Below are 25,967 nucleotides of genomic sequence, written 5' to 3'. Positions count from 1 at the left end.
AACTTTGAGTTGTAATTTTAAATATGCTGAGTGTTTTTTACTTTTTATTTTGCAGATAAGATGGGTTCCTGCTGTGGCCCATCTGCAAAGCTGAGTGATCGGAGCATTGAAGGGGTGAAATTTGGAGAAGTGCCTGTAGACTCCTTCACAAACATCCTCAACAAAAACCATTCACCTGCTGGTAAAGCCATCCAAGAAGAGCCCTCATCAGCCCCTGGCTGTCGGTGGCAGCCCGTCCCAAAAGATCTGGAGAGGACCTTGAAGTTGGTAGCCTTAAATCCCTCTCAGCTGGTAAAGCGTCCAACAGGAGACCAGCCTGTTGTAGTGCTAAATCATCCCGATGCTGACATTCCTGAGGTGGCCAGGATCATGGAGGTTGTGAACAGGTACAGAGGAGATGTGCAGAAGGTCATACTGTCACGCAGGACTCTGAACGCGCTCTCGGCTTTGAGCGGCGAGCTCCCTGCGGCAGACGACTTAACGGAAGCCGCGTGGAGCGGTAAAAACTCAGTACAGGAAAGGTTCTCTTTGAAGTTCAAACTTCGCAGGCTGAGCAGGAAAAAGTACGAAATGGTGGGCGTGATGTCTCCCAGCAGAGACGTCGTGACGAAGTTTCGCTGCTGGTTTTGCGGCAGGGTCTTCACCAGTCAGGAAATGTGGCTGGCCCACCGGCAGCGGCACCTGATGGAGTGGAATAGGCCAAACTGTGAAAACTCTTAAATGTCGCACACACTGGATTTAAAAAAACAAAACAACCCAAAGCAAACTTAAAATAGTCTGGAAAAAGGTGAATTTGCAATAAGAGAACGCAATAATGGAAACCATTTTCATTTTTACGTCTAAAAGGTTGTTGTTTTTTTCTTCTTTTCTTTGATAAGAATCAAGTCATGCTTCCTGGAGGGTTCACATTCTCAGGGTATTTTTACCTATTGTCTCTCCCAGTCTGAGTAGCTTGATGCACCTCTTTTTGGAGATGAGTGATTATTTGTAAAGCCACAAGGAAGTGGCGTTGATAATTTTGTTCTTTGTTTGTCTTATTGTCTACGCAATAGCTTTATTTAAGGTGACATAAGTACACTGTTGTATGAAATCTTTATAGAACACTGTAATATGTATATTTGCCATACCATCTGTTTTACGGATCAGTTTATGTACGGGTAGGCTATACAGTGTGGTAGCTGTAATATTTATGTTTTTTGGAATGGGTCACAGGGACCCACAAGTTACTCAGATAAACCAAAACTGTGTGTTTAAAACAAAAAAACAAAACCCCAATAAGCTGTTTTATGAAACATTTATTTATGATACTTCGGTTTAGCCTTTATGTGCTTCCTATATGCGTTTCCTCCCCAGGCCATTAGCAAAATAAGTGTATTTGCTTTTTTTTTTCCCTTTTGTATAAACTCCAAATTAATTTCAAGTATAGTGTTAACTGCAAGAGAATATTTTGATGCGTTCGTTCATGCAGTGGGAGCTAATACACTGAGGACTACTTTCAAAACATACCTGTGTTGTCATGTTCAGTGACAAATTGAGTTCTTAAAAAAAAATCAAACCTAGATTTTTGAACTTAAATAGGCCTCGATGATCTGATCATGATTTTTATTTAATGACATTTTTTTGGTCCTCAGTACATTTCCTCTGTTTGACTTGAAATGATGATAATCTTATCCTTTGATTGCACTATGAAAGCAGGATATACATTTCCCGTTACCTCACCTTATCAGGCCGAAGCCTATGACAATCTCAACCGGTGTCCTACTGTGGCTCGACATTTCCTCGTGCAGCCGTGATCCCTCAGTATTCACAGAGAGAAAGAGAGAAACGTGTGCCTGCTGTCTTGTGTTTGTTTGTGTCTGACTATTGAATGGATGTATGTATATAAATTGTGCATGAATCTCCGTTTCATAAGTGTGAATAATTCTTTTTCAGTTTAGCTTCTGAGATTTATAATTGTACATAGTCCCGCTAGAGGTACAAAATATTATATAACCTGAGAATTTTTCACAAAGTGCCTAGGAATTATTTTTATGCAACAAATGTACACGAGTGTGATAGCATTACATGTTGAAGAGAGAATAAATGGAAGACTTTGTAAGTTCCTGGTGGCATTTTGTTGTGACTGAATATACGAGACAAGAAAAGTTTTTTTTATTAAAACCAAATATACAACCTTGTAGAAATTGCTCCTTGAAGTATTGCTATCATAAACCTGCTTCTTTCTGCTTACAGCAAAGCTGTCTCATTCCTTGATTCATTTTAAAACACTGTTTACCAACTGAGCATTAAAAAAAAAGTGAATAAAACATGAGTTTAAAAGTTCTCTGTGTCTGTGCTACTTCAGTTCTGCATGGCCAGCAGTGCAGGCAGGTCCAGTGTGCAGTCCTTCCACCATTGAAGAAGGGGAAAAAGATAATGGGGCTGCTGCTCCTGCACAATATCCTAACCACAGATTAAGGGTTGGGATGGGTTTGAATTTGTGTTGTCTGGCTCACACGCTTATTGAAATCCCATTGCATGCTCCTGCAGTTTATTCTGAACCTGGTTGGTGTCCCCTGTAGAGCTCAAAGTCCAGCTCTAGACACATTCTAGTATTCTGTGTACATTATTTATGCCAATTCGGCAAGTTATAATTGTAGATTTACAGTTCAAGGTGTCATTGTGGACAGTAGAAAAAGGATTGCTTTTCACACACAGTTCTTAGTCAGTTTGGCAGAAATGCATACATAAAATCATATACAGTGTATAGTGTCAGACCACTTGATACTGCATTAGGTCAAAAGGAAAAAAATAATTATCACAAGTGAGGAATTCTGTCAAGATAAGTTCTCAGAAAATTGGGGAAAGACGATTCATTATCAGTGTAACACTGTGATGTCACATCACTCGCCAGGGTGTCAATCTAAATAATCTTTAACATAACATGATGGAAGCTTCCGTGTTGGTGAGGTTCTCATGCACGCCCGCACTGGGTCTCTCCTGTGCTTGTTTTGAAACAATCAAGCTCTGCACTCGGGTGTGTTTCAAACCTGCCTTTTTAAGTGACAGAGCAACAGCCCCCAGTGACCTCTGTAAAGTCTGACAGCAAACACAGTGGACCGAGTCGCTCGGCACCAATCACTCTGCTGTTTGGAGTCACCGAGGGTCGCCTAGGGCTTCACTGGGTAGCATAGCTTGGTGGCTTCTTTGGCATTGCTCTGACTGTCAATCAGCACCAGGGGGTTTCTCTGGTGGTTCTCAATGATCTTAGAGATGCTGCTGAAGTGCTGCAATGAGAAAAAAAACCCCCACAAAGGAGAATATTCTGTTAGACTAGACTAGACTAGATTACAGCATTAGGATGAGGCTTGAGATAATTTTAACCCTGTCTACCACTGTGTAGGTCTCTGTGTTAGGACATGGCCTTGTCTTTATGCGTGCATGTTGATGCCATTTTTGAAAACGTATTTGAATATTGCACATTTTACAACGATGCTGCCTAAAGACAAAAATATATCTATTCCCAAAATGCTGACTTAAAGTAATTTAATTATATGCAAGTTTTTCATGTAGTTTTGTTACGTAAGTATAATGTGAAATGCTACATTTAATGGAATTGATTCCATTGATCAAGTGGAAGTAAAAGGTTCTTGAGGTTTGCAGGAGTTTTTTTTTAAATCTCATTCTGGCCAGATCTCATGATGAGCAGGATTTTGGAATTTTCATAAGACTCTCATATCATTGCTCTTTTTTGGCCACAGACTTGTGGCACTATAAATTAGTGGTAAGGGTAAATGGACTGGTACTTATGTGTTGCCTTTCTACTCAATTTAAGCAATCAAAACACTTTCTACAAGTGTAATTCACTCAGTCACACACATTCATACAGCTCTTATCTATGTCTAAGAACCTTTTTCTAACATTCACACACAAACCTGATGCTTTGACTAATGGACTGCGGATTAACCTACCAACAATCTGATTGGTAAATACTACTACTATCTATCTACTATCTAACCACAGCGGCCAACTTCACGAATCACTGGATGACCCTTTAGGTGAAAAAACAAGCTGACAGGTAGAAAGCGTTTTAATAATAATAATAATGTCTACAGTTTGTAGGCCCTGGGGCCAGGTGAGTTAAATGAACTTGTTAAAAAAGGCTTTAATATGGGACCTTTCATTTAGGAAGTTTATTCAAAAGGGAAATTTGCAAAAAGGTGATTCATTTTTTAAGAAGACAGTCATAGTGTTGTTGTTTCTTTAATATGAGTCTAATAATTATTAATAAAGCAGGGTACCTTTCTAATTCATAACACTACTGATTAAATTGAAAAATCTTTTTGGTTTATATAGCTTGAAAAAGGAATAATTTCCCCTAGCTTTTGCCTGACACACAAGAGCCCACGAGGGCTCACAAGCCAATATACCTCTGGTGCTGGTCCTAAGCCCAGATGAAAGGGTAGGGTTTCATCATCAGGTAGGACAGCCAGCACAGAACCTGTGCCAAATCAGCTAGGCAGATCATTTGCTTGGGAAAATTATATCTTTGGGTAAGACACAAACCCAAGTTGCTCTCGATGCATCCATCAGAGCATAAATGTGTGTGAACATTAGATAAAAAACACTTACGTAGGAAAACACACAGAAAAATATGCTTGTGTGAATGAGGCAAGTTGTATAAGGTGTTTAGGTAGTGTAGAAAAACACTATATAAAAAATCTGTCCATTTACCGTAAACGCTGTAAGTAAGCAGAAAATTTCCAAACATTTTGAAAAGTAGACGTTTAAATAAAATGAATTCTAACCGAATTCCCAGCTATAGCCACATTTCTTTAGCATTTACTCTACTACTATTGTGCATGCTTACTATCCTCATCCTATTTAGAATTTCTTAAATGTGGGTTAAATGAAGCATAAAGTATATCTGTTGTTATTTATTGTACCAAGTAGTGCAGTAAGTAGTAAGTTTTATGGTATTTGCCACACTAATGTGTTACCTGTAAAGTGTTGGGCACTCTTAGTGTCACAATTCTGACAAACATAAGCCTAGACAGGCATAAAAGGGCTCTTACTAAGGTACAGATACACTTAAACTGAACAGACCTATCAAAGACATATATTTACCTCTTCCCCTTTCTTCTCTCTTCCCAGAGCATACTGCTGAGTGCTTGGTATATAGCGGATTGGGATGTTGTACACTCTGCCATTGTAAAACACCACTAACGTATACGGCTGCTGTGCGTCATGACCAGAGCTCTTTCTCACCATAAACGCTCCGTCCTGAATCAGAAAAAGCTCAGAGTCAAACCCAGATTACAAAAATGACGGCTCAGCAGCTCTCTCTTCTCACCAAGAAGATTCTCACTTTATTCAAGCGAAACAAGGCATCATCAGCAGTTTTTCGGTCGCACCCACTGGCATACCAGGGTTTCCTGTAGATGTCTGCATCCTGAAATAAAGTGAAGGGAAATGAGGGTTACAAATGTATTACGAAAAACATCTTTGCAGTCTACTGTTTTAAGAGCACACCTTATCTTGATCTCCTGTGTCATTTTCATGAGGCTCTGCGAAAATAAACGGTAAGAATTTATGTCATTTTACATTGAAGTGCAAAATTCCCATGTACGTGGATGTTAGACACAAGGGGGGCCCACACTTACTTGGGGAGGTAAACTGTGGAATTGGAATTCTGCAAGACAGAGTCCACAAACAGAGCAGACGTCAGTGAGTGCACAGTACAAAGCTGTGCTTAAAGACATTTTTTACCACTTACTTTGGCCGCTGAAAGTCCAGTGTAAAGGCTTTTGGAGGAGTCTTCTGTTCATTATGAGCCAAAGGCAGTGTTTTGCCTTGAAAAATACAGACATGCTGAAATTAGTCTGCTTACTGTTTAGGTATAAGTAGAAAATAAAGATAATTTTTCAGTAATCAGCAGTTTGTAAAATTTGTCAAAAAAGCATTTTCAGTCTGTATATTTAAGTCCTTATAACTGGAATAGATTTAATGTGAAAAATCTGTATATGAGTGTAAAATCTACTACAGTCCAACTCGTCTGTCACTCTTATGCACTGTCTGTACTGCTCGTGTGCTTCTGCAATTAAGTGATAATGGGAAAGCAAGTGGAAACCACAGAGGAAATGAGATGTGTGCTAAAGCTGTGCACACAATTATGGAAGCAGATTGCACTAATTGGCTGATTGTCCAGTGTTTATTAAAGGCTCAGTCAGGTGTGGCTAATAATGGGAGTTAATTAAAATACTTACTTTCAAAGTCCTTTGCTTTTAAATCTGGCCTCTGGAATGAAAGTCATATTTAGTATTTATTTCACCGTCATCAGTGAAAGTGTGTAATGTTGACAGGGATGAGTGTATTATATGAAAAACTAGACATTTAATCAGATAATTATAATATTCTAGCATTGTGTGCATTGCTTTCATTTAAATTTAGTTCCTACCGGTCCTAGAGGTGGTTTTGGTGACCTCCTGTGGAAAACAATGAAACGATCACTTATTCTATTCTTTGAGCTCATAGCTTTATGTTAACTGAAATAATGTTTGGGTAAGTGATGCTTACTCTCTGGGTATAGGTTTAGGTAGACGTGGAGGACGATTCCTCCCAGGACCTAGAAGAGCAAATACAAAGCAGTTATATGAGTGTATTACTGGGTTCCCTATACAGTATAAATGCTAGTTATGTCAGTATTTTTGAAATTATAAATTAGTCATTCCATCGTAGAAAAGTGATTTGTCACTTGAGAGTGGCATTCTTTACACCACTGCATCTGACGCTTTTTACTTGGCCTGATCTTGACTAATACGAATGACCTGAACTGCAACCTTTGATCCTGTATGTGGTGTAATGCCTTTTGTAGCAGTTCAATGGATTAACTTACAGATAGTAAGGATTACAGTGGTACTCCTTAAAAGGTTTGTGCTTCAACTTTGTTGAGTGAAAGTCTAGTATCATATCAGTATGTTATCGAGCACTGATCAACATTTATTTGCGTCTGTAACTGTACCATGTTTGGGTGTAGCTTTCTACTGAGCTTGCTAGTGTTAGCTTAGCACTCAAGCCACCTGTATATGGAAAGTTCTGGCCCTAAAAACCAACGTGGCAGCAGCCAAAATGCTAAAATAAAAAATTTGTTCATAAAGGTCACAAAGACCTGAAAGCCCACTGATGACACCCAAAGTGCACACCTTCAGTAATGCAAATACAGTGGGTTACAACAAAGTGCTAACCTTTGGCTATACTAAAGAGCAAGAAGGCCAGATCATACTTGCCAGAAAACATCTAAAAGAGCCTGCATGGCACTAAAATCATAAAAGTATGAAGATGGAGAGAAACAGCTGGGATCAAAGCATGCCACATTATTTGTCACACTTGGTGGAGGCAATGTTATGGCATGGTCATTTGGTGATGTTTGTGGTTTCTAGCCTAATGGGAAAATTAAATTAAAGATTTTAATCCAAGTATTGAAATCAATACTTGCATATAAAAAGAGTTTTTCCAAACAATTTTGGGTGCTTGAAAAAATATGTATAAAAATTGCTCTAATTCTTAAATTCTTAGTTAATATATCTTTTTTGTAAAAAACCTTGAATGCACTTTAACATAATTATTGTTTGGTTTAAAATCCATTGTGGTGGCGTACAGAGGCAAAACTACAAAATGTGTTGCTCTGTCCAATAAGTTATATATACCTAACACAGTGTGCATACAGGCAGTTTGTTCGTAATGATACAGAGCAGGGGACCTTATCATAAAAGGGAACACCTAATCTAAAACTCCATCACTTTGATAAGCAGTGAAACATTTCCAAGGTCTTTCAGGTGAACCCTGCCACAGCAATAGTACATACATACATATTACTGGCCTGTCTGAACAAATAGTTCTTTTTATTTCATTTCATACTCACTATCGTCTGGATCGCAAACTTCATATTCATCCCCGTCAGTTGTCTCCTGGACCTGCATAATAACAACACCAATCCATTGGTATCCTTCTTAATGTCCAGTATCTTTTATGCGCCTTAAAAATTTGTAATCACTTACATGCGTGGGAGATTTCCTCATGTTCACTCTAAAAAACAAGAAGAAGAAAAAAGAAATCTCCAAAACATCACTATACGTCAAATATTAGAATAGAATGTAATGACAAAGTATTGGTCATGCCATAATTTGAGTCTTGGTAGTCGTACCTGGGGCTGGGTTTTGGTGGTAAAGATGTTGAGTGTTTTGCTGGGGTTGGACATAATCTAAAAGAAAAATCCAAGGAAATTATTAATAGTTGCAGTCAAAATAATTTCCAAATACTGTTATTTATTTGTTATTTATAACAAGTACTTTATAACAGAGTGCTCAGATAATTTACTCAAGTAAAAGTACCAATATTAAATAAAAGGGGAATTAATGCTCTATATTTAACATCATATTTAAGTAAAAGTACAAGTGTATTAGCCATACAGTTAAATTTAGTATAAACAATTCCTTGGAGAATTAGGCATTAGTGATACATACGCCTGGTTAGTTTTTAGAGTTGCAAAACAGTTTTATCTCTTTTGGGCTTGAAGGGTAGCAAGGTTAGGAACACTGATTTAACATTTAACCACTTGTTATAATATTAAATGCATGTTCTTAAATATATCAAGTCAATAACAAAGTACTGAAAAAGCAAAAGTGTTACAAAAATGTGGCAATAAAAAAACTACTATCTAAGAATCTTAATATTACACTTATATACAGTACTTGAGTAAATTTACTTTGTTACATTCCACCACTGATTTGGACGTCTGTCTACATGAATGAATGTAACTCTGGAAAGTATTAAACTAACCTGCTTCCTGGATGAGCTGGAGAATTGTCCTGTGAGGGTAGCATAAAATGTAAACAGTGTTCAGCTTCAAGTATTCATGTAAAAAATGTGTAATTACATTTTACATAAACGTCCTACCTCTTTGTCAGGAACTTCATAAAAATCTGAAAAATAACCACAGCATCAATTAGGCAGGCAGCAGAACCAAAAAAGCCACCTTTTGGTGCTGGTTTACATCGGCCTCTTCGGCTGCTTTTTAACTATCCTTTGCATTTGCATGCATTTACTAATAACCTGTTAAATACAGGAGTCACGACAGAGCCGGGACTTCTTTTTTGTTCTTGCCTTTAGGCTGGAAAAGCAGATTGACGCAGTTGCGTGTAGTTTGCACGGAAGGTGCCAAATAAAACTGTGAAAAGTGTGACACTTAAGCCAGAAAAAGAATTTACCATTTACCACTGCTCAGCTACTCGTTCGCGTTTGCAGACAAATCGAGTTCTTACATGCAAACTATGGGTCACCGCAGCAATCTGCTATCGACTAAATTACTCACAAGGTTTTTTGTGCAGCACTTTCTTTGTAACGCTTATCGCATCTTTCCCTTGTGGGGAGTGGTTTTATTAAAACCAATATTGTGGACAACTCTGAAGCAACTACATAATGTAAGATACATGCCTCTATTCAAAGGGAATAGAGATGTGGTTGAGATGTGGTTGGTTCATTACCCTCTAAGATTTTATAACTTTTCATCTGAATCCTCCCTTAGTTATGCTGCAATAGGTGTAGGCTGCTGGGGGATTCCCATGATGCATAGAGAGGTCTGTGCACTGAATCATACTTATTATCTCTGTCTCTCTTCCACAGCATGTCTTTTATCTTGTCTTCCTTCTCTCACCCTGACTGGTCGTGGCAGATGGCCCCGCCCCTCCCTGAGCCTGGTTCTGATGGAGGTTTCTTCCTGTTAAAAGGGAGTTTTTCCTTCCCAGTGTTGCCAAAGTGCTTGCTCATAGGGGGTCATATGATTGTTGGGTTTTTCCTCTGTATATATTATTGTAGGGGCTACCTTACAATATAAAGCACCTTGAGGTGACTGTTGTTGTGATTTGGCGCTGTATAAATAAAACTGAATTGAATTGAACTGAACTGAATCTAGTGCATAGTGAGGCTCTAATTTTAATAAACTTGATAATGTAGTTTACAGAACACATGCAAAACTTATTTACTACTAAAAAAAATATAGTAAGATAGAATAACAAAGCAGCCAAGCCTCTAATCGCTAACGTTTTGACAAGTGCCCAAACTAATGTTTTTGCAACAAGAGGTACTAGCACACAACATGTTGTCAAGCTGACATTAGCGTTTAGCAGCAGATACTAATCAAGTACAAAATCACTTTTTGTTGCATCATCGTATGAGTAAAGTCACATGACAATAAGGTGCACAGTTTGCACCGCTGCAACTTTACAGCTGGGCTTTGTTCATGATGTTAGTAAAGCCTAACTGCTTGCACATGTAAAATGTATTCACTCAGCAAAGAATGTACATTGCACTTGGCGCAAACCGTTTTAACCCATTAATCTTGCTTTGTAGTACAGTGGTCCCTCGGTATAATGTGGTTCACCTTTTGCGGATTCGCTGTTTCGCAGATTTTTTTTGTGTGTAATTTTGTACGTTTTTTTTCTTTTTTTCTTTCTTTTTTAACAGCACATTTTATTCTGCGTTCTGATTGGCTGTAGACCATTGTCAGTCAATCTCGTGCCGTGTCTCCTGCACAGTACAGAATGTGTTCAGCTTGTCAAATTTACATAAATCTTAATAAGCTAGCAGTGTGACTCGGAAGTGCAGTACTGTATGTTTGTTTTCTCCCCAACAAACAACAATGTTGACGAGACGTTTTGCACCGTCAAAGCAACCGTGGGTGCCTTTGGTTTCATTCTATAATACTGGACTTATTGTTCTACCAAGGTTAGAACTTTGAAAGTGTTTAAACAAGAGAGAAAAGTGTGAAAATGTTCATGCCTGTGTGAGAAAAGTGTATAAAGTGTGTAGTGAGGGGTTTTACAGCCTTAAAACATCTATAATAATTGTAAAAAATAAAGTTGGCTACTTTGCAGATTTCACCGATCGCAAAATACGTTTAGAACGTAACCCCCGTGATAAACGATGGACCACTGCACACCCCTCTGGCCATGTGCTTTACCCACCGGGACTCGGAGTCCGCTGTGGTAACTTGGGAAGGTCTCTTGTAGCTTTGTTCCCACTGTTCACTGCATATGAGGAAAAGCATAGAAAGGACTGTTATTATTTTTCCTGTAACTATTTGTATTTTATGTTGTTTTCTGGTTTAATTCAAATTCCAGCTGTTATTCAGCATATTGCAAAGCACAGATCTTTTTTTTTCCTTCTCTATGTTTGACTTGTAGCTTACTGCTAGTAGGATTCTCTGAAGGTTCTATATAGTTGTCATTGTCCTCTGGATTTATGTAGTCCTCCTAAAAAGCAACAGAAGCAACATCCCCACATTCGTTGGAAGATATTTTAAAATATGTCGTGAAATGTAACTGAAATGACACATCAAAGTGGCCTTACTTCATCACTTCCCACGTTTGGGGGTTCAGGGGGTAGCTCTTTGAACTTAGTTGGGCGGAGGGGCTTCTTGGGTGGCCGCTTGGGCGGGCTGTCTGAAAAGGAGAAGCAGAACCAGAAAAAGGGACATCATTTGCATGGAGACAGCTTGGTGTATTGCAACTCAATGTGTGTTTGTCACACTTCTGCAGAAATGTAGGGATGACTGCAAAAGAGTGAGTTTCAAGGCTATAGAAACTTTATAAAAAGAAGTCAACATTGCGTAAATTTTCAAAAGCATCATCAGTGAAACAAACAAAAAAAAAAGCAAAGAAAAAAAAGCGTGTATGTATAGTGACAAAAAAGGTCAAAGGACTACTGACCGACATACTCGCCCCTTGGGAAGGAACCAGAGGGAGGTGCGGTGAAGACTCTGTGGCTAGGAGGAGGTTCGTAGCTGTCATCATCACGTGGATCCTCATATGTGTCATTGTCCTGGAATAAACACGCTTTTAATAGCAAGCGTATCAGCAAGTGTAAGAATCATTTAAAATGAGCATTTTTCTAACTTACGTAATCAGAATCCGACAGCTGATCGTCGCTTTCCCTGTGGTCATCTGTAAACACAGAGTTTTAAGGCATTTTTGTAACAAAGAGGAAGAAATCAAGATGTGTAAACGCAATCTTTGCAATTGTTGCTGTTATTAAAGCCAAATTTCTAAAAACAGTAAAACCTGGCAACCAACGAAACTCAGCAGGTGTTAGAGCACAATTTTAGAGTAAAACCTCAAAACTCAGTGTTTCTGTTGTGGAGCCAGTGATGTGTGTCTCCTCACCTCTTGAACTGTAGACTAAAGTCTCTCAGTCGTTTAAAATGATGCAATTTTATCATTCTGTATTTTTACACTTTACTGACGTTTTTGTGTAAGTTTTATGCAATTAAGCAAAGAGGTTATCAAGCCAGTATCTGAAAACAGGTGATTTGACTGAGCTGCAGTTTGTTTATTAGTAAATTTGTACCTTTAAGCATGGACACGGAGGCAAAAAATCAAAGATGTAAGTTAAAAAATAATAATCCAGCCTGATGACTTGTAATTCAAATGTAAACGTTTATGTCTATTGTGGTGATAGAGTTCAGGAGATTATTTCATAGAAAGCTAGCAGGTATCGGCAAATCAAAACTGGAGATTGATAGCAAACTTCTCTTCTTTCAAAATGTCAAATTTGTGTTTCTAGAGTTAAAAATACACATGGCTGTATGTGTACAGATTGATTTCTTTAAAAGTTTCCATTCCTACAGTTGCACAAAGGAGACACGTGGGACAAAGTCTGAAACCCCCACGCTGTACAAAAAATAAAAATCCCGTCCAAGATCATCAGAAGTCAAAAGAAACTTTGTGAGTCTTAATGAGATGAGTCAGAAAGGTCAAAGTTATTTTTTTTGTAGCAAGTGTCCCATTGATGTCTCTGTACTGGGATAGGAATAACACAAGGAGCCCCCCTCAGGTGAATCTTTGTGCCCTGTACAGAAATGTAGATTACAGTGACCTGTAATTCCTTCAGTGTACTATATGGGCTAATGACTCAGTTCTTACCTCTGTAGTCTCTCGCCGGTACTGTGGGCACCGGTTTGTTTGTCAGCCTGTCTCACACACACACACACACACACACACACACACACACAAACGCTGTCATTAGACAACTCGTTCAAATATTAAAGCAGAATCATTGACCACTTAAACTTAAGCAAATGTGTGTTCACTTCATGAAGGCTGTAAAACCACAAAAGGATGAAAGGATGACACGCACAAATGCAGTTAGCAGTCTTTTGCAAACATAAGACACGAGTTGAATAAATGGCCTTTGTGTGTCAGTTTCTATCCTTAGCGTGTTTTGAGGGGACTCATTTCAGGAAAGGAAAGTGAGAGAGATGCCATCTGTTTTAGTTATTTTTGCTTTGCGTCTCTTTTTCCAACGGTTGTGAAAGAGGAATCGACATTCTCCACTGGTGCATGTACACAAACCACATGGACTTTTTTTTTCTTTTGCTTTTAGATCACCAGGCTTTTCTTTTCTTTGACTCTAGCAGGACAGATAAATTGAACAACTATGTAACTTTCCCATGCAGAAAATCAAAGCTTTCATTCTAAGAAACTGACCTTTTTAGTTTATTCAGGAAGCTGCCATCATTTTTCTTGATATCTTGAACAATCTTCTGAAGCTGCCTGGAACGCAAACATAAGGTTTCATACAGAAGTCATAAATAAATGCAGTTGTACATGCACATGTAATTTGTCTTGTTTCTCAGCTTAAAAAAGTACTTTCCAAAGAAGCATTCACATAAGTTCCTCATTTCACTTTTCCAGACAGAGTTTAGAGGCATTTTGCTAAATACAATGAATACAAGTCTATATGGACATTTTTATAGTTTTACAGTGTTTTGTAATGAATTGCAGAACATATTACCAAGCAGAACATAAAAAAATACATAAAAAAATCATAGCTTTGTTTTTCTTTTTTTTGTTGCTAATTATACTCCTTGTACATTTGAAACAAACTAAAAATTGGCTTAAAGCAACAACGCTCACGCAAAAGTTACAACAAAACCCAGCTTCTTACCGGATCTTTGCTGTGGCAGGAGCAGCCAGTTTACCTAATGTATCCATGTTCATGTTTGATCCAAAAGTTTACATTTTTCGGGCCACATTCCTGTCATGCGGTAAAGGTCGACTGCCGAATTTTTCGCAGAATTGTAAATGAACCCTGCCTTTGTTTAGTCACGTCCTTCTCACACAGGGGAGGGAATTTGCTCGAGCTACCTCTGTCAGACAAATCACTTCTCTTTTCCACTCCCCTTCACACACACACACACACACACACACACACACACACACACACACACACACACACACACACACACACACACACTCAAAAATAGGTTTCAGTGGCCATACTTTCAGCAGCCCTCTTACATCACATCTGTCTTGACTCACTTCAATTCCACCCTTCCAAACACTGATATTTTACCAACTGTAGATAACTTCATATATAGGAAATTTCTAGAGAATGACTTCGAGTTATCGGTATGTTATACAACAGATTGAAAGGTGACTTGGAACTTGCCACAATTACACGTACAACTCTGCTAACTTCCTCTAACAGAGTGTCTTATTATTTAACACTCTGTTTCAACTAATATATCTTTGTTGATGCATGTCTAACTTATGCTTTTAGCCTTAAAAATGATCTGTTGTTAAGGTCATTGTGTTATGGAAAGTACCATGTTGTAACCCTGTTCTATAAAGAAGGAGAAGAAAAATAACAAGTATGCCGCCTCTCATGTTAGCCTGGAAGGAAGTTGATTTACTACAGCATGTATGCGATCATCATGGGAATTTCTTTTCTCGGTTTTTGTTTTGCTAAAAAAACGTCTACTCTGCCTTTAATCATAGTCAGAGTAAGATGTAATATGAGGAAGTTGTGCATAGTAATAAAATACCAAGAAGTAAAGAGACAACTTTGGACTTTTAAGGTAATATCTAAACAGATCTCGCAATGACAACAGAAGTCAGCATACTGTATGAGGACAGTCATACCATAAGCCCCAAAGAAGCCAAGAAAATATCTGACATCATCATTACACCACCACCTCTCGCCTGAACAAGGCAGGACGGATCCATGACCTTACCATCTGAATGCACACCTTGCTTGGTACGATTTGTTAATTAAGTTACAGTTACCTTCCTATCAGCTCAAATCTCTGACCTCTGGCATTGAGTTGTTGAGTTTTCACCAAGAGAACGGCCTGTCACACAGTTTCTTGCTTTTGGACCATTCTCTGTAAACCCTGGAGATGGTTGTGTGGGAAGATCGCAGTTGAGCAGCAGTTTCTCAGATAGTCAGACCCTCCTGATCTGACACCAACAACCACAGAAACACTCAAATAACATTTCTTCCCCATTTGAATACACTAGCTGAACTTCAGCAGGATATCTTGAATACCTAAATGCTTTGAGTTGCTGCCATGCGATTGGCTGTTTCAACATTTGTGGTAGCACGCAGTTGTACCAGTGAGTGTATAAAAATACATGCGAACACAGTATGAGATATATAGTCTGTCACTTTACCTTTGTCACTTTTTTCTTTCTATATACGGAAGCGTGTGTGCATTTCATGTTACATAACGTGTGAAAGTGTTGCAAAAAGTGGCTTTTCAGATTGGATTTCGTGTGCTCTGAATCATACTGTGTATAGTGTGGACCTACAAACTGCACGGTGCTGCTTTTTTCAAAGTAACTTTATGGTTTGACAAGTGAATGAGTGATGGGATAAAAGAAAATAAAAGACCAAGTATGGAAGTTCAGGGCTTCCAGTTTTACATTTGAATTTGTAGTTGCTATTTTTTACCAATTTTATTGGTAAATAAAATATTAACAGTGTGCAAATATCTGGAGACACTCTTCATTTCTTTATAGTTTGCAAGGAAAGAAGTGCACCCATTTATGGAAACACAGTATATAGGGCAAAGCAGTTTGAACAATTCTAATCGGTAATTGGTATGACCACCTTTATTTAAGAAAAAAAAAAAAAGCAGGAACTCTCTTAAGAAAACTTGCATGTCATTCTTTTAAGTAGTCTTCAAGAGTAGTTCTCCACGTGTCTTGAAGGACATTCAAAGCTCTTCTTTGGCTGCTTCTTGTTTCGTTCTCTGTCGAGATGATCCCACACTGTTTCAATAATGTTGAGGTCCGGGCTCTGGGGAGGCCAATCCATGACTCATAGTGTGTTTTCTAACCCAGTGATGCATCAGCGTTGGTGGACACACTGTACACTCACACAGAAATAAGCCAAGTTTTCTTTCTAGCTAATAAGTCTTTGGGAATCACCTTCTTGGTGCAAAAATACTATTTTAACCCTATCAAACTGCATTATTTTTGGCATTTCTTGGTATATTTCACTAAACAAATGGGAAAAAATTGTCTATTTTTGTTGCTAATGTCTAAAGAATATCTACAGATGCAGATTTAAAGTGGTTATTTGGTAAGATGTGTTTTTTTTCAGCTAATGACTTTTGTACATGCTGTCAAAATCATGAGATAAATATTTTTACATTTCACTCTAAGATTTAAGTACAATATGTTGTATTTATGTTACAATATTTGAATTTTCCACGCAAGAAAAGTTTCACTTAGATTTTAATAATGCATAATTTTCAAGAAACACGTAATAATTAATTTCATTTTTTATTTTCTAGTTTAATTTTTTTTACAGAGCATGCCAGTTGAAACGAGTAATTGTAGCTTAATGGTGTCTGTTTATGTCACACACACACACACACACACACACACACACACGGGAATACATCAACGGGTACATACCATACAAACAAGAACACACATGCAGCCACATGTGCAGGTGCAGTCAGACACCCTAACTTCCCCAAACACATCTGTGCATGTACACAGATCCAGTGGAAACCAGCTGTACGTGAGCACACACACACACACACAAATATTGTAATTTCATTCCTGCTCCTTCTCTTATTTACACATGAATACAAGCAGATCTGGGGCAGTCACACTTTATCACTTGAAGTCTACTGCTTCTATAGGTCAGTCTTCTAATGTCTAATTTTGGTTGGCCTGGGTGAATTGTAACCTTGGTTTCCTGTACTTACTTACAAGAGGGGCAACCAGTGTGGTTTTCTGCTAATGTAGCCCATCTGCAATAAGGTCTGATGTGCTCTGCGATCAGACACACACTCCTGCACACTTTGTAATGAGTGGTTATATTGTTGCTGTTAGCTTCCTTAATACAAATTTTATTTGTTGCATACACAGTACAACATTTATTGAACATGTAGTGAAATGCTTGTGTCCGAGCTGCAGACGTAGCCGCGCCATTCCAGGGCTTTTAGCATGGGGCTGTAGCCAGGACCCTTACTGGATACCGGGAGGGAACCGAACTTGTGTGGGAGTCACAAACAGAGATGGGCAGTAATCTGTAATCTGATTACTTTTTTCAAGTAACGAGTAAAGTAAGGGATTACTATTGCAAAAAAGGTATTTAGATTACCGTTACTTTCCCGTAAGCACACTGCGTTACTACGTTACTAAAACCGGGATTCTTTTGTGAGTGTCGTAAGCGAGTGCGACGTTGGTGGCAACAGCTGTGTGCAGATCAAGAATGGATAACATATTGAGTGCGGGAGAGAGTATGATACATTTTGAGATTATTATATCATCTTATGCCACGTTATACCCCAAATTAAAGATTGTGAAATTATTATGTAGTTTTAGTTTGCATTATTCTCCTGACTTAGAAGAAGGTGATAACTATTACATTTATTAGACTGATTTGTGTTACATTAGACTGCTGATTTATTGTGAATGAGTGATATTGTTTTATGATGTATGATACTGCTACATTATAAGAAATACTGTTTTCAGAGAATCATGGCCTTATTTGTCTGATTAGAAAAGAACAGAACATACTGCACAGGAAGCCAAGGTCATAACTTAGGCTCACTGAGAGAGAAAGAATGTGGATGTTTAGGTTTTATGATGCTGGAGGGGGGCTGAAGCTATAAGAATGTGAGAAATGGTCAGACACCTCGAGATCTGCTGTTACCCTCTTCGGCACATCTCCCATCCGGATGTATTGCGCAAAAGTGTTGTATGGAATAATGAGAATTGTATGGAATAAAATGACTGTTGATTGAGCATTTATACACCGTTCTTCCTTCAGCCCAAAGATCAAAGAATTGGGAGGATTTAACACCATGCAGTGTTTAAAGCATGGAAGTACTGACCTTACTTTGAGTTTGATTCGTAAAAAATGCCAAAAACATTAGCGTCCACTGCTCACTGCGTGGGAAGAAAACTTCTTTTTACAGCGGAAAAACCCCTTAACTTCCGAGCAAGCACCGAGTGCGCTACCACGGAATGGTAAATTCACAAACTCGCGGATTCTTCCACTGACCGCTGCGGCAAACCTGCACCAGGGCAAACCTCCGCCTGCCCCACTCCTTGATGCATAAAGTTAAAAGATTAAAACTAATAAAACAAATTTTAAAAAGAGACTTTTCCATTTGATTACATTTTATATGATAGATTAGGCAGAAAGTAGAATTGGGCTGAAAGATCTATTGCTTTATCACCTATTCAGGTTGTAAATCATGTTTCTAAAAAGTAACTAAGTAACTAATTACTTTCGAAAATAAGTAATCAGTAAAGTGATTACTTTTTCGGGGAAGTAATCATTAATTAGTTACTGATTACTTTTTTCAAGTAACTTGACCAACACTGGTCACAAACCTAGCCTTTAGCTGCACCTGTCCTCCAGGTGCCGAGGTTATGAGGCTCAAACTCATAACCTCGGCAACAGTACAGTGTTCTGTCATATAAGTACCGCGCGCCAACCGATTGCGCCACTGGAGCTTCCTGTCAGCTGGAAGCAGTCAGACCATTCTCCTCTGACCTCTGATGTCAAGAAGAGCTTTTCACTCAGAGAACATTCACTCACTGGATATTTTCTCTTTTTAAGAGAAAAAAAATGCTTATGGTTTGCAGTTTGGCACCAGCATCCATGATGCTGCCCATGCAATCAGCTAATGAGATATTAGAGTTAATGAGCAGTCGAACAGGCATACCTAATGAAATGGCCAGCTAGTGTTGTTGTGAAATATTTTGTAGCTCTGGACAGAGAGATCAGTCAGCCTGTGGTTTGTTTTGTCAAACTGCAGCAGCAACAGTAAAAAGAAATGAGAGAAAAGGAGAACTGAAGGACGGAGACGGGGGGAGAGAAAAGGAGGATATGATTGAGGGGTGTGATGACAGAGGTACGAGGGTGTTACTTACGGCTGGTGGATGAGACTAAACTTGCTCATGTCACTTTCACTCAGGTTCTGAAAGAACATCAGAGAAATCAACTGTTAAAAAAATGTGACAGGATGGGAGGAAAATAAGAGACTACAGAGATCACAGATCGCTGTGATTCCTTTCAGCAGAGATGATATGGCGAGGATGTCACCTTTACTGGAGCAGAAGAGACATGAATGCATTACCTCTTTAGAAACAAAAGATGGCAGCATCTCACTTAGGGCCTTTTTTGGAGGCACATGTGCTCAAACTTCGCTGTAGCTCAAAAAAAGGGCACAGTTTAGCCACATTCAGACACACTAACCTAAAAGTGCTGTTGGTAACATACTCCAGTAATTTCACAGGAAAGCTGTGGGCTGAGCGTCTTGCTTATAAGCCCAAATATCTACTAACACAGGAGTAACATATTTTATTAACAGAGTGCTTTTATAAGAATTAATTCTAAACTAAAAGCTGATAGAAAATAATTTTGAAATCAACATTAAATGAACGTTGGCTGTTTTGTTTGTTGTCGCCCTTCAGGTTTGGCTCGCTCGTCTTAATACAAACAAATCCCAACCATATTATCATATTACCCAATTTTCTAAATGGTCTCACATTAAAAAAAAAGTTTAGCCGACTGCGCTTGTATTACAGTTTTTTTTTTTTGTCGTATTCATAATGTCTGTGTTGCAGTAAGGCGTTTGTGATTTGTAAATGAAAGGAAAATGATTACCATAAAATATGCAACAAATTCCGCTAAATTATGTATTCCCCTCTTCATTCATAATTCATTGCTCCAGGTCGTTACTTGCTCTGTCTCTCTTCCGTTTTAAATTTGCTGGAATGTAATGAGGATCCACGGCCACGAATGTTTGGGAAAAGTTGGGAATTTTAGTTTGCGAGACGTCACGTGACCCGACAGAGGCGTGTCATAACAGGCCGTAATATAAAGCGTCTTAATTTAACGTAAGAATGATGTATAATTGGTCCTTTATTCAATAAGTATGACGTGAAACCTGTGTAATGATATGCTGTTAAGCTGATTAAACAGTAGCTGTTTATTTATAAGAGAAATTAAACAGGGAGGGGAGTTAGTAATTCAGCTCACACTACCTTGATGTGTGTGTTTCGGTTGAACAAAAAGCCGCATTACCTCTAGGTATAAGCCCATAGCATAGCTGAAGCACTTTAAGACAGAGATTGGGATTTAATCATCTGTAAATTTAAAAGGGAGATCACTTAATATGAAAGACTGTGCCTCCTTCAAAGCACTGATCCTTGCCCTCGCAGATACACACTTTCATTAGGCAGTCTTACAGGAAGAAGAAAAAAACATCTGTATAAAATCAGACTTAGCCTTTTGACACCGAATGAAATATCAAATAGTCTGCCCCAGTGGATACTCAGGCACAGCTCACACAGTGAATTATTTATAGGAGTGTCTGTGCTTGTTCAAATGAGACACAACAGCACTACAAGGTGCATCGGTTCCCTTTTTTCCAGTAGGCCCAGAGTCCACGTTTTATCATTTTAAAAATGCTCATGGTCACACTGCAATGCTTTACATGCTTTTAGATCTTCCGTCAGGCCTGTTAGTAAATGTGAATGGGGCATTTTTCCTTTTCCCAGTCTTCTTTTAAACCATTTTTTCATTGTCATGATGTGACATTTTTAACCTTGACGATACTGATAGTAGCATTAGCAAGATAAAGGCTATATCTGAAATTACTTCCCTGTGCAGTCATTCATGTGTATGTAATAAACCAAAGTGAGATTTTAGCTTTCATTTGTAGAAGTAGTTTATTTTTAAACAGGGACAAGTATGTCACATGAACCAGGCAGCACACAACAGCATTTATAGTCTAACCTAGTTTGTAATGGCCCTCAAAATCAATACCATTCATAATCTATATAATAAATACACACATTAAAGAGGTGGAAGGGAGCTAAAACTGCTAAAAAGGTGGAGAGCATGTTTAAAGCAAACAAGCCAAGCAGGCCTGGCAAAAACCAACCCTAGGGCGGGTTTTTTCTTGTAAGATAAATGAGGAAATTTTCCAACTGTTATTTAAAAGTGACTCAAAACTATTGATGGTAATAAACACATTAAAATCACAGAATATCCCACTGGAAAGTCTACATTGCGTCAGTGTGATATCTCGGTTTCACCCTAAACCAGGTGCACAGACGACCACTATTCTTGTTTCTGTTCATGAGTGGTTTGCTGTCGGAGTGGCAAACAGTAAGGGCGAGGGTCTGACGCACCAAACATTTGTTAATACTTCTCGTTGAAACGAGTTTCATTTCACGATAGAGAGAACAGCTTCGCAGCTACACGGCCACAAAATTACCCCTCGGTTCTTTCACGGCAGCTGCACAAGGTCTCATGACTGTCATTAGGTGAGAGACTTTCCACATGTTCACAAATCTACACTGGATGTAGACAAGCTAATTCTGGTTTAAGGTGTTTTTCCTGCTTTGTGGCTCTGTTATCCATTACGAGCCAGCTGTGTCAAAATTCAAATTAGATTCAGTGAGACTAAAGAATTACTGCTTATTACGCTGAGGATATATTATTGCAGAGTGCTGCTGTAGATTTTTAAGGCCAACGGCAAAACAGAAATATACACTGCTTGCCCATATACAAGTCACTTTATTAGGTACACCCTACAGCTGCTCTTTAACAGGTGGAAATGGGAGCATCGCATTACGGACACGAAGCTGTGATACTATCATGTCAGTATGGATTAAAATCTCTGAGGTATGTTTCCAGCACAAGACACTTCTGAATGCAAAAGGCAGTCCAACCCTGCACCTAATAAAGTGGCAACTATATGCAGATGTTCTATATGTGCTCCATAGGAAGCATCTGCAATGGAAGCATATGGTTTTTTTTTTTTTTTCTCAAGGGGCCTTTGTTTGTAATGTCAATGTGATACACAGAAGCTGAAAGTGGCTTCCCCACATAGCCGCCACACACAGGCGGCATTACAGAGATGGAAGCTGACAGTTCTTTTGATCTTCTGCTTCTACATATTGCTTTTAACCTGTCTACCTGTGTGAGCGAATGTGGCATCAAAAAGACAGAGATTACCTTGATCTGCGCTGCGCTGACTGTCTGTCATTCTGCTCCGTACTGTATTATACAGCCATCCACCGCTCAGACGGAATAAAACTGTTTTTCTTTTCTCACCTTTCATTCTTACCGCTAAATCGTGACCACGCGTTGTGGGTGCAATGTGAATAAGATGCATTCAAGCCAGGAGCTGACGATGACGTTGCCATATGAAAGCAGTTCAGATCTGTGTTGCATGCTTACACTTTTCTTTTTTTTAATGGATTTTATGACCTTTGCTCCAGCCACTGTACATCACATGAATATGTAAAATAAGCCAAAGGCAATGCTCAGCAGAAGCATGCTCGCTGGATGACATTCAGATACCAAAGTGCAGGCCCTGCTCTGCTTCTGGACACACGCTGAGCTCCTGATGAGTCAAAAATAACTTACTACAAATGTTTCTTCTTCTTTGCTGGATTTTAAAAACCTGTAGAAGAGGCAAATAATGCCTTTAAAAATTCTCCGTTTATTAATAATTAGTTGTTTCAGTGATGTCGCTGGAGCGTTAACAACACTGCAGTCGTTGTCAAATGTGATTTTAGGTCAACACAGGCAAACACAACCCCTTCAAACAATACAAAAACGTATATTCGCATATTTTCAGAAGCACACTGATGATTCAACCACTGAATCTTTAAAAAAGGTTGCTCTTATAAAATAAAGGAAGTGACATTGCACTGCCAGGGGCGATTTCAGGATGTTTGTCAAAAATAGAAGAGGAACTGGATAGTTGCCATGAGCAGCGTCACTCGTAGTAGAGAAAGTAAAGAGCACCATCTGCTGGATTTCGTCAACTGAAAATCCAAACAAAACCTTTCTCAAAGACACAAATGTCTTTACAGTAATGACTTTTTTCAGATATTTTCCAAATATATGTATCTATGAAGCTATTCTGTCAAACACAGACAACTTTATACACTTTCTGTAAGCATGCTCATAAACACCAGTGAACATGTAGTGTCATAACTCTTCTGTAACTTTCCAGATCTGAAAAGTGAAGCTTCTGCATTCATCATCATTACCATTAGGGGGCGACCTCTCTGGTTGTTTGACAAAGACTGGTTGTCTATAGGAAAAGGATTCCACTAATAACTTCAGAAAACAGTTTCCTGACTGGGCTGTAGTATAAGTTGTGAGTTAGAAATCTTCTCAGTTACATCATGGTTGTTTTGTAAATTATGGTTACTTGTAGAGCCACTAATGCTTCAGGATCCACCTTGTGATTGACAAGAGTGCCCAGATTTTTTAGTCAAGGCCCTTGCTCATCACACCCCACTTCACTGTGACAGCCAACATGCTTAAAGCCTTCACAAACTAGCAGGTGTCCATATTTTATATACAGTCAAAACAGCCTAAAATCAGCTTGCTAATATATTCCAGTAGCAATGCTAACAAGCTGATACTGATGGGAGCATTTGATTGGAGGGACAACCAGGAGGTAATCAAACCACAAATATCTGTACTGTAGAGCTTAAAATAGCAGATTATATAACATGAAGTATTATATACAGTCTATGATTTGTGCAAATTGCTTACATATGCTACACAATAGTTAAAAATGCCAACCTGCTTGTGGAGCAAATTATAAAGTCAAGAGCAAAACAAAGTCCTCTATTGACACAGAATATTTGCTGCAAATTTCATGCCCGTGCACCCAGTTGTTGTTGAGCCACTTTGCTCTGAACCACAAATGTCGACCTCCTCTTGCAGCACTGGAGAAAAAGTTAGAGGTTTACAAAAGTCAGCATGATTCAGCCTCTGAGGACACCGAACAGCAGAAGGAAATTTCATCCAAAAGTGATCCATCGAGAAGCTGGTTGGGGATTTTAGTTTATAGATCAAATTCCTTTGCTGCAGTAAAAATACTGGCTAAAAAAATAATCAACTAGACTAAAAAAAAAAGCTTAAAAGTTTGACTGGGGAATGTCTGTCAGACACCGCAACCTTGAAGCTAGTTAAACTAAAAAGCTGGGCAGCCACTCAATAAAAGCATGGGTTTACTTAAGCGTGCACTGGCTGGATCCATAGCTAAGGAGATCTATCAATCGATACACATACTGTATGTATATGTATATTTCAGATTGGTGATGTTAATGTGCACATCAAAGCCTCTGCTCTGAAGTATTAATCAATTTGACTGATGAAATCCGCATCTTTTTTTTTAACTATGCAGACCAAACACTTCAGTGATGCAATATCCCACCTAAAGTGGAGTTAGCTCAGGGTCATTGAATAATGAATAGGCGACTAGGCCGCTGCTCTAATTTAGAGCGTGGCAAGAAGTGTGCATAAGCGTCCACTTAAAAGATGCATATGAATGAAAGCTTCTTCAGGCTTGGCAGTGTGTGGGAGGTTTTTACTGAAGTATTATAAAGATCCCCCAAAACACCAAATATTAGGGAGTTATAAACCCTCACTTCAGTTATTTGCTGCATAAAATCCTCTTTAAACAGTGTTCCCCCTCATGACTGAAGCAGATTTAGAGATACTTACTTAAGTAAGTGAGGATTACAGCTTTATTAGCCATGAGACTCATTTCACACTCCTTACTCTCTCCCGAACAGGGGCACTCAGCTGCGCTCAGTTTGGCAGCCTGCTTCTCGGTAGCTATGAGAAAGGCCTCAGAGATCGTACACACGGCGTGGATGATGGAGACAGAGCAGCGAGGGTGAAACCAAAGCAGAAGTTACAACAGATACACAGACTTCCACATTAGCAGGGCCACAGTTTACACAAAGAGCAAGTGTGGGAAGTAATGCAACCGGCTTTAGTCATGTTTCGTATCCTGTGAACTCTCCTGTTTTTCAACTTGAAACGTGCTTTTAGATTCATAGTAAAAGTGTGTTCGTCAAGCAGTGACATTTTAACAAGAAAACAATAAAAAAAATGTCTGCCAGAGTAACAGAGAGTGAGAGTGTTACAAATAAACCAACCTCAACTGAAATTTTTTTTTGTGTGTGTGTGTGTGTGTGTGTTTTCTAGCAAAATGGCATAAACAGCTCGAGGAAATGTAATTATTCTGCTGCTGTTAATGTCATAATCACAATAATAACAACTGCTCGCCAGGATTTGACCATTTTAATTAGAATACCAAACTGAACACAACCACAACCCTGATATGATCCTGGGTGGATTAGTAGATTATGTAACTGTGTGGGAGAAAGAGCCATTTCTGGATTATTCAGGTACAAATGAGGAAAGACTCACCAGAAATCTCTGTCCATTAATTTTCAGTCTGTTTACGGTGACGGCGCATTCTTGCATATTATTCTGAGGAGAGTAAACATATCCATTCACTATTTTTAAATGACTAATTACACACACTTATTGAATCAAGCAAACATTTAACTTCCAATCATCTAATGTCCTGGTCTTACTTTAACACTTTAGCTGCTTATGTGCATTAACATTAACATTATACGTGACCCTCAGAATGAACTGGTGAATATTTAAAGTGCGACAAAACACAAGCATCTCTCCCATTTCCAGTGGACTCACCTTATACAGTAAGAAGGCTACTTTTGCCTGGTCCCACCCCTCGCACTCCTCTCTGGACGGCAGGTTCATTTCTGTCTCTACAGGGAACCTCTGAGTACGAGTGTGCTTTTGGAAGTACAGTAATAGAC

At 38.8% G+C, this 25,967-nt stretch overlaps 2 protein-coding genes across 3 annotated transcripts in view; one reads left to right on the top strand and one right to left on the bottom strand.

Annotated features, from left to right (window-relative positions):
* Window positions 1-2,236, top strand: part of znf518a (zinc finger protein 518A) — a 5,696-nt gene extending 3,460 nt beyond the window's left edge. The window contains exon 3 of the mRNA XM_084948750.1: window positions 56-2,236. Coding sequence (XP_084804876.1) covers window positions 56-720 — 665 coding nt within the window. The 3' untranslated portion in view covers window positions 721-2,236. The remainder of the gene's footprint in view (window positions 1-55) is intronic.
* On the bottom strand, window positions 2,130-25,967 carry blnk (B cell linker). 2 transcript variants are annotated; one of them, XM_084948751.1, is made up of 24 exons: window positions 25,840-25,967; window positions 25,549-25,611; window positions 19,221-19,267; window positions 13,521-13,586; window positions 12,957-13,003; window positions 11,935-11,978; window positions 11,745-11,856; window positions 11,386-11,477; window positions 11,225-11,288; window positions 11,001-11,063; window positions 8,935-8,960; window positions 8,818-8,846; window positions 8,183-8,239; window positions 8,037-8,064; window positions 7,901-7,952; window positions 6,556-6,604; window positions 6,437-6,464; window positions 6,246-6,276; window positions 5,756-5,831; window positions 5,643-5,671; window positions 5,512-5,546; window positions 5,348-5,431; window positions 5,107-5,262; window positions 2,130-3,266 (listed from the first exon to the last, which is right to left on the bottom strand). In XM_084948751.1, the coding sequence occupies exons 1-24, from the start codon at window positions 25,906-25,908 to the stop codon at window positions 3,150-3,152; spliced, it is 1,464 nt and encodes a 487-aa protein (XP_084804877.1). In that variant the 5' UTR covers window positions 25,909-25,967; the 3' UTR covers window positions 2,130-3,149. The 2 variants fall into 2 exon arrangements, with proteins under 2 accessions (XP_084804877.1, XP_084804879.1); XM_084948753.1 differs by lacking the exons at window positions 19,221-19,267; window positions 25,549-25,611; window positions 25,840-25,967 and adding an exon at window positions 13,981-14,183.

The sequence above is a fragment of the Perissodus microlepis genome, chromosome 13 (genome assembly GCF_051167445.1).
Source record: "Perissodus microlepis isolate ML-2025 ecotype Zambia chromosome 13, ASM5116744v1, whole genome shotgun sequence".
NCBI lineage: Eukaryota > Metazoa > Chordata > Actinopteri > Cichliformes > Cichlidae > Perissodus > Perissodus microlepis.
Note: the sequence above shows the minus strand (reverse complement) of the source record. Positions and strands in the feature narration are given on the sequence as shown.

What these genes read in the sequence shown, in the direction of transcription:
- blnk (XM_084948751.1), bottom strand. Translation starts at nt 25,908, where the DNA reads ATGAACCTGCCGTCCAGAGAGGAGTGCGAGGGGTGGGACCAGGCAAAA. An exon ending in TTCCTGAATAAACTAAAAAG is followed by an intron (nt 13,004 to 13,520) that starts GTCAGTTTCTTA and finishes TGTGTGAGACAG; the next exon opens with GCTGACAAACAAACCGGTGC. An exon ending in CCTTGTTTCGCTTGAATAAA is followed by an intron (nt 5,263 to 5,347) that starts GTGAGAATCTTC and finishes TTTCTGATTCAG; the next exon opens with GACGGAGCGTTTATGGTGAG.